The sequence below is a fragment of the Urtica dioica genome, chromosome 8 (assembly GCF_054948205.1).
Source record: "Urtica dioica subsp. dioica isolate 48M chromosome 8, U.dioica_male_clone48M_v1_H2, whole genome shotgun sequence".
Classification (NCBI taxonomy): Eukaryota; Viridiplantae; Streptophyta; class Magnoliopsida; order Rosales; family Urticaceae; genus Urtica; species Urtica dioica.
Window position 1 is genome coordinate 41,496,471 of NC_142763.1, and position 15,799 is coordinate 41,512,269.

A 15,799-nucleotide genomic window follows, 5' to 3' on the forward strand; every position below is an offset into this window, starting at 1 on the left:
TAGATTCTCCTAACAATCATACTGAGGTCAATAGTCCTTTGACCCTTAGATTGCGAATATATCGTTTTAAGCAAACTACGAAGAGTTTGTTCATGCAAATCTACATTTGTCTTTTCGTAAGTTGTTTAGTTTGTTTATGGACTAAAGACTAAGGTTTTATCATAAAGCTTCAGACAAGGAAGATTGAATGAACGTTTCAACTTTTATTAATAAATAAGCAGTTACAAGCAAGAGTCTTCGTAAGACTATATGACATCAAATGTACATAAATACACACTACAACTCTTCTTCAGGGCACCATTGACAACATGTTCATGGGCCCAATAAGAATCCATGGGCCAATATGATTGGGCTCATCTCAATTTGTTTATAGGATCAAATAGGAAATGATCAAAACCGAAACAAACCATGCTCGCTAGTGCTAGTGTATGCTTGTTTATTTAATTGTTTTGCCATATATGCTTGCTATGGTTGGATATTGTATCGTGGGTTGCTTGCTTATGGGTTTTCATTCATTTTAAAATATCTAATCGGAATAGGATAGTTTTAATGAATTAATTGAACGGATCGGAGAGCTTTGTCACCACGCCGATAAGAGGCTAATCGGGGAGGTTATTGAAAGACGATGTCTTCCCTCCCTACTGGAAGGTTATCCGAGAAGAATGCTATTAGGTTAATCAAGACTAGTTGTCACGAAAACCTAATCACTAAACTATATCAAAACTTAATTGTTTTTAAGGGTAGTTTACAAACACTCTTGAGTTTTTAATATGATTTAGTAAACTCTAGTGGATCACCTAGATTAATGTTAATGATAGGAAAATTAAAATACTAAGAGTATATTGAGTCTTAGGCCTCCAACATTGGCACAACACCGTGAGGACGATGGATCCATGCTTGATCGGCGGTCTTTTTTTTAAGACATGGTGATCTGCTCCTAAAGACAGGCTTTTCTCGATTCCAATACCAAGGTTGTGTCTCTGGCGAAGTCAGTGCGTTTGGGCTAGGCTTCTTTCATCGAAATGTTGGGTCGACTCAAGCATGTACCAACCTTTGGTTGCTTATGTGGCCAACGATTCCTATAAAACTGGGTAGTTAGTGAGCATAGTTATGAATGTACATGAACCATGATTGCTCACTAATCTGAGATGGTACTCATTTTCACTAGGTGCACTTCGTTACACCACCATAGTGGGACGGACTATGGCTATTGGTGGATTACCCTGGAATATAAAAACTGGGTTCTTTTGTCTTGGTGTTTTATCCTGTGCTTGTTTGCATTTTGTTTTTATTTCCTAAACTTGTTAGATAGATGTTTCTTTTCATACTGCTAATAGAACTTCTTTTATATATTCAGTAATCATGTCAAAACCTATTGTGGCCTTGTTATCCAAAGACGTACTTACTAGTGAAAACTTCCCTAAGTGGAAGTCGAACCTGAACATTGTGCTATGAGTGAAAGCATTCGCTTTATCCTCACTGAAGACGGACCTCCGCTTCCTGGTCCTAATGCCTCTAGAAACCTAAAAGAGGATTATGAAAAGTGGGTCACGGCCAATAACAAAGCTGTGGCCTACATGCTCGCAAGTATATCTGATGCATTGCGAACGAAGATGGAAGGGAAAGAGACGGTTGTGGAGATCCTTGATGCACTACAACAAATGTTTGGGATGCAGAGCGAACAAGCCCGTATTGAACTCACCCGTAAGTGCACTAGCACTAGGATGATTCTGGGAACTCCGGTAAGAGACCACGTCATGAAAATGACTAACTACTTTACCTAAGCTGAGCTCCATGGGGCACAGATGGATGAGATCACTCAGGTGGAAATCATACTGAAATCCCTTTCGAGTGACTTCATACAGTTCACGTCCAACTATATTATGAATAAGTTGATGTTGGAATTGATCTAGGGTTAAGAAAAAGTTTAACGCTTCGAGCAAGCGGTGGAATTTAAAATTTTTCTTTAAAACGAGTAAAACGATTTTACTAACCTAGACAAAGAGCAAGTACACGTAAATAAAAAATATTATGAGCATTAAAAATTTGCTAACCTTTTTAGAACCTTGAACGTTGATAAGCCTTCGGAAGGTTGAAAATGTTCGTCTCCTCTCGCAGCACGTCTCTCTTCTTTCATCGCCAACTGAGCAACCACGAAAGTTTCTATCACTATAATCACTCGAGAGAAAAGGAATTAGTGAGTGGGCACTTTTAAACACGACGACTCGAGAACAAGTATCAAAGTCGAAAAGCTAAAACGCTAGGTCAAATGTGGACCTAGGTGCCGAAACAAAAACGAAAGAAAACTAGAGAGAGAGAGAGAGAGAGAGAGGGAGAGAGAGAGAGAGAGGAGAAGTCGGCCACCACAAGGTCTAGAGAGAGAAGCTCTCAATCTCTAACTTATGTGGAACGAATAAAATGATAGGAATGAGGGTCCTATTTATAGGAGAGGTTTTACCTTCAATAAGGTAGTTTCCTCTTCTATAGAATATCACATATTCATGAGCAAATATTTCCCTATTTCTATCCAAGTCACACGGCCAATAAGGGCCTTCATGATTCCTTGGATTTCTTTCCACTTTTATTCCTTGCTCTCTCCTTGCTTGTGTTGGCCGAAATCCCATTGCCTTGTATAGGAAATTTGTTTCCTCTTTTTCTTTTGGCAAGTATCTTCATACATCAATGCACAAAATAAACTCTCTCTTTTTCTCTATGTTGGACGAAATTAAAGCTCTAGAACATGCTTCTAGAAGTTTCTTCATTTGTTCATGAAATGAAATTAATCCTCAAGGCAAAATTTACTTGAACTTGGCCGTGTGATATAGCTTCATTTGTCATCATATGACAATGTCAAAAAATTTATTGACATTCATTTCACCCTTTTTCCAAAAAGACAAAATACCCTTTAGACAATATTCATAAAACTTGTCTCGTTTTTGTTTTGACTTGGCTTCTAGTTAAACTATTCCTACTCCATATGATTTGTGATAGTGACCTCATGGATCCAAATGAAGAAAGCTTGAGCTAAATACTTGGACTCAAAAGTTCACAAACCTTTTCCAAGTTTAGTTTAATGTCAACTGACTCCACTAAAGAGTTGACACTGAAAATCTCTCGGTTCAAATGAATTTATTTTCTACTCAAGAATTCAACCTAATTGTAATGAGTGGATCCACTGAATATTATCTATGTTTACCCTTCATGAATATCATCAGCTAGTCGGGATTTACAAAATTACCATTTCACCCTTCCCGCTGTTATTTCCTCAACTCCTTTGTCGTTTGTGAATAAGTTGGAAACAATGTATTGACGAGGAGCTAACAAAGTCACGTTGTTTCATCCAAAAGAGTCAAGACTCAATATGGACACTGGCCAGTTCATTTATTCACATTCCAAGGAACAAAGCATAAGGTGATATACATTGCATTTCAGCAATCTTGTACATGAATTCCATATCTATGAGAACTTCACAATGTTACTCATGACATCTTCACAACTTAGTACTTCACCAACTATGGACTGTCTCGGCTGTTGAATGAGCTATAGACTTTCGAGTGTATAACTCGACCTGGAAGGAATAAAGGGTCGGCAAACTATGCTGACAAGAGTTCATCGCCCAAAGCCAAGAAGAAATCCTCTTCTGTTGCTGAGTCATGTAAGGCACGCCCTAGCTCTTCTAAGGGGAAGGTTCCTGCTAAGAGAGGAGGGAAGAAGTTCAAAAGGAATTGAAAGGGGAAAGAAAAGAAGCAAGATAGCGTTGGTAAATACCACCACTGCAACACTGAAGGTCATTGGAAAAGGCATTGTCCTTTATACTTGGTCGAGCTTGAAAACAACAAGAAGAATGCTGGTATGTAACCTTAAAATTCATGATTAAGATATCCTAAATTTTTTTTGAGGATAATTAATCATGAGTATACTTCTTTTCATGTTGCAGAGTAGATCTGATGGAGCACGAAAGTGTCGATGAGCTTGCTGAACAATGTCGGATTCAAGCCCGAATTTTAGAGAAGCTCATGCTCCGTTTGAAGATTTAATATTTTCCTTATTTAATTATTTTCATTGTTGGATTTATATTTATTTTTGAACATGAGGATGTGTCATAATAATTATCCACTTTTATGGATTGTAACCTTTTATCTGAGATTTCGTATACGATGAATCTTTTCTTTCTTTATGTTTAATTACATTATTTATAAGCACATGGGTGCTTCATTAAATATTTCTCTCCTTATTTATTGAGTGCCTTGCCTTGAATGCCTTTATGATATTATGATATGCATGAATGTCTAGTCTTTAATGATATAGAATGTGAGGTAAGTTACTGTTCATGTACTATAAATATGAAGGATATGAGTGTCCGTTCATAAACACAATGATTTCATAATTTTCTATGTTGTAAATCTCTATTAGAAATTTAGTTAGCTTTAAGGTTATCTTTATTTCTAGTTATTGAATATGTTTTTTGAATGTTAAGAACTATTTAGAGCAATAGATGCGTCTAAATAAATATTACCTTATATCGACAATTATTTTTGCGAATAAAGGTAATATGGAGACACCAAATTTTTTTTTTAGTGTTGATGATATAGTCATGTGAGAGTGTCCTTAATGGAACCTCGTTACTATTGATTAATGAATGCAAGCTTCCTTTACTGTAACATAGCCATTTGAATTAAAAGAATGGGAGCATCCTTAGAAGGAACCTAGCTACTCTTATTCAATAATTGAGTGGGAGTATCCTTTTGATGGATTCTAACCACAAGCATCGTATTATCAAAAGTGGGAACATCTTATGTGGAACTTAGCCACTATGAGAAATCAAATTATTGAGTAGGGGTATCCTTGAATGGAACCTGGCCAGTGTTGATCAAAAGAGGAATCCTTAAATGGAATTCGGCTTCGAATGATCAATAACATAATAGCAACATCCTTAACAGGATTCGAGCCAATATTAACATTGACATCCTTAATTGGAGTAAACTTCTATCATTCAATAATTTGAGTGGGAAGGTAATTAATTACCTTACCACATGATTCGATAATTCGAATGGAAGGATAATTGATAATTACCTTGCCATTAAAAATCAATACACTGGTGTAAGCATCCTTGCGTGGATCCTTGTCATAATCATCAACTACATCTTTCTTTAAGACGAAAGTAATTGATCGTGAATCGTCACATAAGATGAAAACTTACTAAGCAATTGTCATATACCCAATTTAGTAGATCTGCCAGTTAAGTTATTAGTTTAATGGATAGAGATGGATCTATAAATAGATTAATGAATATGTTCAAGCTTTAAGAAGCTGCATGGTATAAAAGGGATTGAACCCTTGAGAAGAGACATTGGCAACCATTTTTTTACTCTTCTCTGTAATACCACGAACAAAATCATTGGGATCTTCCGAATGGAAGATGAACAATCCAAACCAATTGGATAAGGTTCTGAAAACTTATGACAAGGATCATAGTAGTTGATCCAATTGCTAAACAAATATGATAGTTCGTAAAACAACCTATATTTTGAAAATGATCGACAAATGTATCTCCAAAAACAATTATCATAAATAAAGTCATTACCCGTTGGTATTGCACTAAATAATGACTCGAGGAAATTGACTGAGCTGACAGTTTCTCTAACGAATAGTTTAGAAAAGACAAGCGCATTCCATTTTGTCTAAAACTTACCTATTTAATATAAGGTATGAGCTCGATTGTCGAGGCTAATGTTTTGTCATCAAAAGATCTAATCAATTAGATTGTTGACAAAAGTGAATTTTCGAGAAACGTTAAAGTGTAGAACACTAAAGTTTCTGGAAATAGTGAGACGCTTAGTTATTAAGTATTGTAAAATCCTTAAGTCCCGTGTATATGAGATATGAACGCGACTGATTAAGGAAAACTATAAATAACCAAGTAACGGAAAATGCCAATAAAAGTTCTTGACAAACATGATTCAATAATTCACACTATGGTTAGTGGTGAAAGAGTAATACATGCCTAGGTGCAACTTGTTTAGGCACCAAAATGGTCATACACCGAGAATAGGTAAACTCATGATCTTTAAAAGATATAAGGTCTGGTGTATGATACGTGAACTGTTAATATGTTCGAAAGTAACTTATTTACTGCGAGTAATTTTACTTGACCTTTGTTGGTAAGTCAAAAGATCACTTGCTAAATAGCGTTAACTAGAAGAAAACTAAATGAGACGTACGTCGAAAGACATAATTGATAGAGATATAAATTAAGGTGAGAATCCATAAGATGGGAGTCTCAACCCTGATCAGAAATCTGAGCCGTCTGTTGTACAATGACAAAGAATTAATGACGTGATGGAGTTGCCTTATCTTCTCTAGTCAAAGTGGGAGATTATTAGGAATGTTGCCCACTGAAGATAAATGATTATTGAATTCGATAAGAAGAACATTGTAGCATTTATGATTAGTGGGATGAATTCTGATATTAATATATAGAATCAATAACAACTATCCCCGTAGCCTCCGTATTAAACTGGATTACTAGCTGGGCATCTAAGTTCAGGCGGTATGCTAAAACATGGTCGATGATTGATACACGCCTGGGAAGCTGTTTCTAAAATCATATATGTGGAACACTAAGTGAAGGCTGATCACTTAGTGGGAGCATTATACACTCTTGGTAAGTGTACGACCAAGACAGACCTTGTCTGATATGTGACGTTTAAGCACCGTTAGAACACACTAGCCGAGGTCACTATGATGGTCACAATGAGACTTGATCTAAATCCTGAAGTGTTCATGGACTTCTAGGTCTTGTTAGTTAGTTCTTTGATTCATCATGTTAAAGGCCAATTGAGGTTGCATAAACAGATGTTTTGGGAACTCGAGACTTGATCGTAGAAGGGAAGTGTTCCACAGATACGGAATCCAGCCTTCCTGAAAGAAGGTAAATGTTTTCTCACCTAAGGGTTGTTTCCAAAACTGATAGATTGTCGGCACTCTCGAAGTAAGTAACGTTCGAAAGAATCTTTCGCTAGAGAAGCAACAATGCTTAGGGCTTATATGTATGAGAAAGGTATAACAGAATAATTGACTATCTCTCGATACGGGCTGAACCTGGAGGATCTTGATCACGTACTGACTATATCAGTGGACACTCGTCATGATGAGTAAATATAATTCTAGTATTAAAGGAGAGTTCAGCCTTATAGCTTACACGGTGGAGTATTAACTAAGATTAGACAAATCGATCGAAAAAGAGAAAGGACTTTTTCCGTCTTTTTGATCGGATTTGTTAAGCTTCAAATACTAGATCCATAGTCCCTTATTCGGCTTCGATAAAGACGAATAGGAACTTTCTAATATTAATGTTCTTATTATAATCTCACATGTTCTAATATGAATAGTAGTATACATTCGAAAAAATTTTATTTGTCGAATTAACTATTTATAGTGGAATTAATTATTTGTTGTTGGATCAAGTAAATAATTAATTGAATTTTGAATTGGGCCTTATGGGCATTACAAAATTCAAAATTCCTTGGCCCATGGAGAAGCAATTAATTTTCCATACCCTTAGTGAGTATATTGGGAAAACTCCCAAAAATAAAATCCTTTGCTCATGGGCACATGAAATTCGAAATACCCATAGTGGTATATTGGGAAAACGTCCAATTTTTTCTCTTTCATGATTTAAATAAAGAGAGAATAATATTTAAAAGGAAATAAGATATTTGCCTTTATTCTCTCTATATTTCAATTCCTAATATCTAAGAGATAATAATAGATTTTATATTATCTCACTATGTAAAAGGGAATAAGATATTGCCATTTTTAAATAGATTCCTTACTTAAAGGAAGATATTATAGAATAATATATCCTAGATTATGATCTAAGGGATGAGAGAGAAAGTAGGAATTTAAATAAAGATCTAACGGTTGATCTTTAATTGGAGACTAGGGTTTCTTAAAACCTCTCCACTCTACCACTATAAATAGGGGGTCTAGGGTTGAACAAAAATCACCCAAAAATATAAGAAAAATTCGTATAACCTATCATAGGGATGGTCGAAATTTTTTCCTCCTCCCTTCCACTCAAAATTCCATGATTTCAATCCCATAAACACGGTGAGATCCGAAACACCATTGTTTCGAGATCGAAGTGAGATACAGAAAGCTGCCCACTCAGTTATTTGTCTCGGAGATTACGTTTCGAAAGACTGCGGTGTCATCATCGACGACTCAAAGCTGATCTGGAAGTCCTCTTCATCGACGAACGTTCAAGAATGAAGATGGATCTGACAAGGCTTGAAGAATTCGGTTCGTGAGCCCAACCCATAAGTCTCCTCGAACCTCTATTATTATCGGTTGTTTGATTGCTTCTCAAACTTTATAGTACAAACTCGTAAAACTAAATCTTGTTTTAAATATAATAAATATTAATTAGCTGAAGATAGCGTAATTAATTCTTTCGCATGATTATATATAGGGGTTTAATTCCCCAACATTAAGTATCTCACTATTTCCAGAATATTACAGTGTTTTAAACACTCGTTAGTATTCTAAAAAATTTGACGTTGTCAAAAAGGCTAATTTATAGTCCACTTATTGACAATGTCCTTAGCGTCAACTTTGAGCTCATACCTTATCACAATAAGTATGTTTGAGACATTTATGGAACGAGCTTGTTGTTTCTAAACCTCAAGTTTCAGAAATTATTTTAGCTCAATCAATCGTGTCATCATTAAATCTATTACAGAACGGTAATAACTTTCTCAATGACATGTGTATAATAATAACACATATCGATCATTCCAAGAATATCGATTATAACAAAAATCCAAGAGTCATCATGATTATTTGTTTGTTTTTAAAGATCTACCTTTTAATAAAAGGTTCAGTAGTATCTAACTAGTTAGATCCAAAGTCAACAGAACATGTTCCTCAACGGATAGTTCATCTTATTTTAAATAAGATCCGAAATGAACTGGTTCGTGGAATCAGAGAGAAGACCAACATCGTTGCCAATGTCTCTTCTCAAGGGCTTAATCCCTTAAGTACCAATCCTCTTGTTCGAACACATTCATTGTTCAATTTCTAGATCTCTCAAATCCTTCAAGCTAATAGCTTGACAGGTTGATCTACTAAATAAGGGTTTATTGACTTAAAACAAGTTAGCTTGATCTTCATTATTAAAGATCAATACTTTCATTTAATGAAAGATTTTGTTGATGATTAAAGACAAGGATCCATTAATGGATGCTTTCTACTTAATGGCAAGTAATGCATACTTCCATTTATTGTATGATTTAATAGCTTATTAGATTCATTTAAGAATCTCACCATAAATGATGCATAAAATCATGTGAAGGATTAAGCTATTTTAAATTCGTTCAATAGCGGCAGGATTCTAATTAAAGATGCTCCCACTTATTAATTGATTATTTATGGCAAGTCAATAATTAATTACACTTTCATTCATATTATTGTCATGATAGCAATATTAATCCATATTGAAGGATTCCATCATAAATGATGCTAACAGCCCTGTGAAGGACATTCTTTCATTATATTGTTCAATAATGGCGAGATTCTTATAAAGATGCTCTCATTAAATTCAATGAACAATCGTGGCTAGAATCCTTTAAAGGATGCTCCCACTCAATAATATGATTCTAGTGACTAGGATCTAATAAGGATGCTCCCACTTAATCAATTCTAGTGACTAGGTTCCATTCAAGGAAGCTCCCACTTAGTTATTGAACTAGGTTTTATTTTTGCTTCACATCAGCCCTCTATTTATAGCAGTTTAAAAGGTATCTTTATAGAATATCCAGAATATACTAAAAGATATTATTTCCTTTTATTGTGTTCACACTAGGGGATTAAATACCAGCCATTGGATCTCAACAAATGAATCCTATTTTTTCTCTCATCCGTTAGATCAGCATCTAGGATTTTATTTTAAACAACAACATAAAATATTTTCTGCTGAGAAAATCTATGAAAATATATTCTCCTAAATATCCTCCTAATATTTAGCCTAAATATTAGGAGAGTATATAGAAAAATATATCTCCTATTTATTCTCCTATATTTTAGGAACGGGAAAACAGAAAAAATACTGGTTACCACACCAGTGCAAAAAACGTCCAACACCGTAGGGGGTTTTTCTTTTTCAAGGCCCAATAGATTTAAGCTGATTAAACACTTATTTACTTGTCTAAAAATAAATAATAAGTTTATTTACTTGATATAGATATAAATAAACAGCTTTACTATAAATATTTATTTAATTTCCAAAATACCCTTTTTGGAATTAATGTTGTCAATCACTATTACAGCAAGTGAGATTATAATAATAATAATACATACTATTATATTAACGTTCTTATCCGCCTTTATCGAAGCCGAATCGGGGACGATGGACCTAATAGTAGAAGCTTAACAAATCCGATCAAAAAAGACGAAATAGTCCTTTCTCTTTTTCGATCGATTTGTCTAATCTTACTCAATACTACCGTGTAAGCTAAGACTGCACTCTCCTTTAATACTAGAATTATATTTACTCATCGTGACGAGTGTCCACTGTTATAGTCAGTACGTGATCATGACCCTCCAGGTTCTGGCCGTATTGAGATAGGTCAATTTGTTCCGTTATACATTTCTCATTACATATAAACCCTAAGCATCATTGTTTCCCCAGCGACAGATTCAACCGAACGTAAGCCCACTTCGGAAGTGTGCACAATCAATCGGTTATGGAATCAACCCTTAGGTGAGAGAACATTAACCTTCTTTTAGGAAGGCTGGATTACGTATTTGTAAAACACTTCCCTTCTACGATCATGTCCCGAGTTCTCAAAACATCCATTTATTTAACCTTCATTGGCCTTTAACGTGATGAATCAAAGAACCCGGTAAAACGACCTAGAAGTCCATGATCACTTCAGGATTAAAATCAAGCGTCACTGTGACCATCATTTGTGACCGTGGCTAGTGTGTCGTAACGGTCCTTAAACGACACATCTACATGCAAGGTCTGTCCGGGTCGTACACTTACCACAAGTGCAGAATACTAAGTGATCAACCTTCACTTGTGTTCCACATGTATGACATTAGATAAGGCTTTCCAGGCACATATCAGTCATCGACCAAGTTTTAGTTCACTGCCCGATCTCGGATGCCCAGCATGCGATTCAATTTGATACGGAGACTATGGATGATAGTTGTTATTGATTCTGAATGTTATCATACCTCAACCCACTAATCATATTATGCTAATAAAGTAACTTCTTATCTTATTTAGTAATCATCATCTTCTAGTGGGCAATATTCCTAACACATATTTCGTGTCGCAATTCCTCAACCACTCTAAATTGAAGCAAAATTTGTTGTGATAAATAGTTTCACAACAAATTTGGTGTAAAACTATTCATCTACCCAAAATTGGCCCAAACACTAAATAATTTATAATTTTGACCCTAATTTTAAATAATTTATTAAAATAAACTACTTATCATTAATTAAAAAAAATTAAATAAGATAACATTAATAAAGTACATAACAATTAATGAAACACAATACATATTGTTGCTTTTGAAAAGTGAACAACGTTGAAGATGTTGGAATTGATCTAGGGTTTAAGAAAAAGTTTAACGCTTCGGTAAGCGGCGGAATTTTAAAAATTTTCTTTTTCAAGTAAAACGATTTTACTAACCTAGACAAAGAGCAAGCACATGTTATAAAAACTAATATGAGCATTAAAGATTACTAACCTTCTTAGAAGCTTGAACGTTGAGATGGTTTCGGAAAAGGTTGGAATGTTCGTCTCCCCTCGCAGCACGTCTCTCTTCCTTCCTCGGCAACTCGAGCAACCACGAAAGTTTCTATCACTAAATCACTCGAGAGAAAAAGGAATTAGTGTGTGGGCACTTTTAAACACGACGACTCTATAACAAGTCTAAGAGTCGAAGAGCTAAAACCACTAGGTTAAATGAGGACCTAGGTGCCAAAACAAAAACGAAAAATAACTAGAGAGAGAGAGAGAGAGAGGAGTTCGGCCACAAGGTCTAGAGAGAGAGTCTCTCAATCTCTAACTTATGTGGAATGAATGAAATGAGAGGAATGAGGTGGGGTATTTATAGGAGGAGGATTGCCTTCAAAAGGTAGTTTCCTCTTTTCCTATAGCCTTGCACGTCCAACATGCCTCATGAAGGCTTAGGATTTGTTTACTCATTTGATTTCCTCTTAGTTGGCCGAAAATGCACTTTCCTTCTAGAGGAAATTTGTTTCCTCTTTTTCTTTTGGCAAGTATCTTCATACATTAATGCACAAATTAAACTCTCTTTCCCATTATGGCATGAACGAAATTCAGCCTTATTTTCCTTGGGTTGGACGAAATTTGAGCTTCTATAAGGAGCTTCTAGATGTTTCTTCATTTGTTCATAACAACATAAGAAAAGCCCATTAAGAATTTTCAAGTAAAATTCTATGAAATGAAATTAATCCTCAAGGCCCAAATTCTTTAAATTGGCGGTGTGATTTAAATTTCATTTGTCATCATATGACAATGTCAAAAACTTTATTGACATTGATTTCGTCCCATGTCTAAAAAGACAAAAATACCCTTTAGACAATTTTCACAAAACTTGTCTCGTTCTTGTTTTGACTTAGCTTCTAGTTTAACTATTCCTACTCGATGTGATTTGTGACAGTGACCTCATGGATCCAAATTAACAAAGCTTGAGCAAAATACTTGGACTCAAAAGTTCTCAAACCTTTTCCAAGTTTAGCTTAATGTCAACTGACTCCACTAAAGAGTTGACACTGAAAATCTCTCGGTTCAAATGAATTTATTTTCTACTCAAGAATTCAACCAAATTATGATGAGCGGATCCACTGAATATTATCTATGTTTACCCTTGATGAATATCATCAGCTAGTCGGGATTTACAATATTACCATTTTACCCTTCTAGCTGTTATTTCCTCAACTCCTTTGTCGCTTGTGAATAAGTTAGAAACAATGTATTGACGAGGAGCTAACAAGTCACATTGTTTCATCCAAAAGAGTCAAGACCCAATTTGGACACTGGCCAGTTCATTTATTCACACTCTAATGAACAAAGCATGAGGTGATATACATTGCATTTCAGCAATCTTGTACATGAACTCCATATCTATGAGAAGTTCAAAAAGTTATTCATGACATTCTCACAACTTAGTACTTCACCAATAGGCCCTGTTCAGAATCACATAGTGAGTCCAAACTTTGACTTTCTCAAATGAGAATACGTATGTTATGAAATGGCATGTCTCATTTCAGGATTAAGGTAAGCACGATGCAATTCATACGTAGTGACTTCGAGACATAAGATGTTAAATGGTTTGTTCTTATTTTGTCTGTAGAAGTGCACTGGTCAATTCATACCTTCGGAAGATACCTAGAAGTACTATAGAGTCTCCATCTCTCAATGCCTCATAACCAGACATCATAGATTCTCCTAACAATCATACTGAGGTTAATAGTCCTTTGACCCTTAGATTGCGAATATATCGTTTCAAGCAAACTACGAAGAGTTTGTTCATGCAAATCTACATTTGTCTCTTCATAAGTTGTTAAGTTTGTTTATGGACTAAAAGACTAAGGTTTTATCATAAAGCTTTAGACAAGGAATATTGAATGAACGTTTCAACTTTTATTAATAAATAAGCAATTACAAGCAAGAGTCTTCGTAAGACTATATGACATCAAATGTACATAAATACACACTAAAACTCTTCTTGTGGGCACCATTGACAACAAACTCCCACTTGACTCAAAGAAGATTTGTGTAGTCGTTCATGCCTAATCCCTCTCGATGTTGGTCGAAGACCTTGTTCGCTAGGTCCTTGGTGAATGGATCTGCCATAGATCTACTTCACCTTCACGTCTCCGCGCTGCGCAATCTCTCGAATCAAATGGTATTTCCTCTCAATATGCTTAGAGCGCTTATGGCTTCGAGGTTCCTTTGAGTTACCGACAGCCCCACTATTATCACAATAAAGGGTTATGGGCTCGTCGACGTTTGGAACAACTTCCAAATACTTAAGGAATTTTCTAAGCCCTACAGCCTCTTTGGATGCTTAACAAGCAGCCACATATTCTGCTTCCATTGTGGAGTCAGCAATTCAAGATTGCTTAATAGTCCTCCATACAACAGCTCCACCATTAAGGATGAACACAGATCCCGAAGTGGATTTCCTGGAATCCTTATCCGCTTGAAAATCGGAGTCGGTATATCCCGTCATAGTCAGGTCAGTACCTGAGTATGTAAGCATCAAGTTCCTAGTTCTTCGAAGATACTTAAGAACATGCTTAATAGCAATCCAGTGCTCGGGTCCAGGGTTGGATTGGAAACGACTAACTACGCCAATGGCGAAACAGATGTCAGGTCTAGTGAAAAGCATAGCATACATGAGGCTTCCTACGGCAGAGGCATAAGGAATTTTCCTCATGTCTTCAATCTCTTGTGCAATCTTGGGAGACTAGTCCTTAGAGAGTGAGACTCCATGCCTAAAGGGTGTTTAGCCCTTCTTGGAGTCTTGCATCGAGAGGCGATCAATCACCTTATCAATATAAGATGCTTGAGAGAATGATAGGGTCCGGTTTTCCGATCTCAAAAGATTTGGATACCCAGAATGTACGCGGCCTCTCCTAGATCCTTCATATCGAATAGCTTTGCTAACCAGACCTTAACCTCAGAAAATTTACCCACATCTTTACCAATGAGTAATATATCATCGACATATAGTACGAGAAACACTACTTTACCTTCGTGTATTAACTTGTAAACACAAGGCTCATCTATTGACTGTTCAAAGCCGAAGCTCTTCACAGTTTCATCGAATCTAAGATTCCATGACCTAGATGCTTGCTTTAATCCATAAATGGACTTAAGCAACTCATAAACCTTGGTCTCTTGACCTTCTTCCACGAAACCGTCGGGTTGAGCCATGTAAATGCGCTCGTCAAGATTGCCATTCAGGAAGGCTGTCTTGACATCCATTTGCCAGATGTCATAGTCGAGATCTGCAACTATGGATAGGAGTATGCGGATGGATTTAAGCATCGCGACTGGCGAGAAAGTTTCTTCATAGTCAATCCCTTCTTTTTGGGTATAACCCTTTGCCATAAGTCGTGCTTTGAACGTCTCGACGTTCCCATCAGGACCCCTTACACCCTACGAGTTTAATCCCTTCAGGAAGGTCTACAAGTTTCCAGACTTTGTTGACATACATCGAGTGCATCTCAACTTTCATGGCGTCAAGCCAAAGGTTTGATTCAGAACAAGCCATCGCTTGGCTATAGGAAACAGGATCATCCTTGTCAGAGACGGCTACGAGAGAGTCTCCATAAGACATGTACCTGTCAGGCTTTTGAGTAGCCCTCCCACTAAGTTGAAGTACTACTTGACGAGATTCTGATGAGTTACGTTGTGTTTCAGTTCGGGTAAGAACAGTTCTTAGAGATGAGGTAGAAGCTTCCTCACCCAACCTTTCTTCAAGCACAATTTTTCTTCTAGGTTTCACGTCTTTCATAATGTCCTCCTCAAGGAAACGAGCATTCGTGCTAACGAAAGTCTTATCGTCCTCGGGACTATAGAAAATGAAACCTTTGGTTTCCTTTGGATATCCAACGAACAGACACAATTCTGACCTACTAGCCAACTTGCTAGTCTTTTGCCTTAGCACGTGTGCGGGGCAACCCCAAATTTTGATGCGGCCAAGATTCACTTTACGGCCAGTCTGTTGGAATTGATCTAGGGTTTAAG

General features: G+C 36.3%; 1 protein-coding gene across 1 annotated transcript; it reads left to right on the top strand.

Moving 5' to 3' along the window:
- Positions 1–1,451: 1,451 nt before the first annotated feature.
- On the top strand, positions 1,452–1,784 carry LOC149389850 (uncharacterized). Its single transcript, XM_089622740.1, has one exon. It carries the CDS (start codon positions 1,452–1,454, stop codon positions 1,782–1,784), a length of 333 nt encoding a protein of 110 aa, XP_089478866.1.
- The last annotated feature ends 14,015 nt before the right edge of the window (positions 1,785–15,799 follow it).

What these genes read in the sequence shown, in the direction of transcription:
- LOC149389850 (XM_089622740.1), top strand. Translation starts at nt 1,452, where the DNA reads ATGAGTGAAAGCATTCGCTTTATCCTCACTGAAGACGGACCTCCGCTT.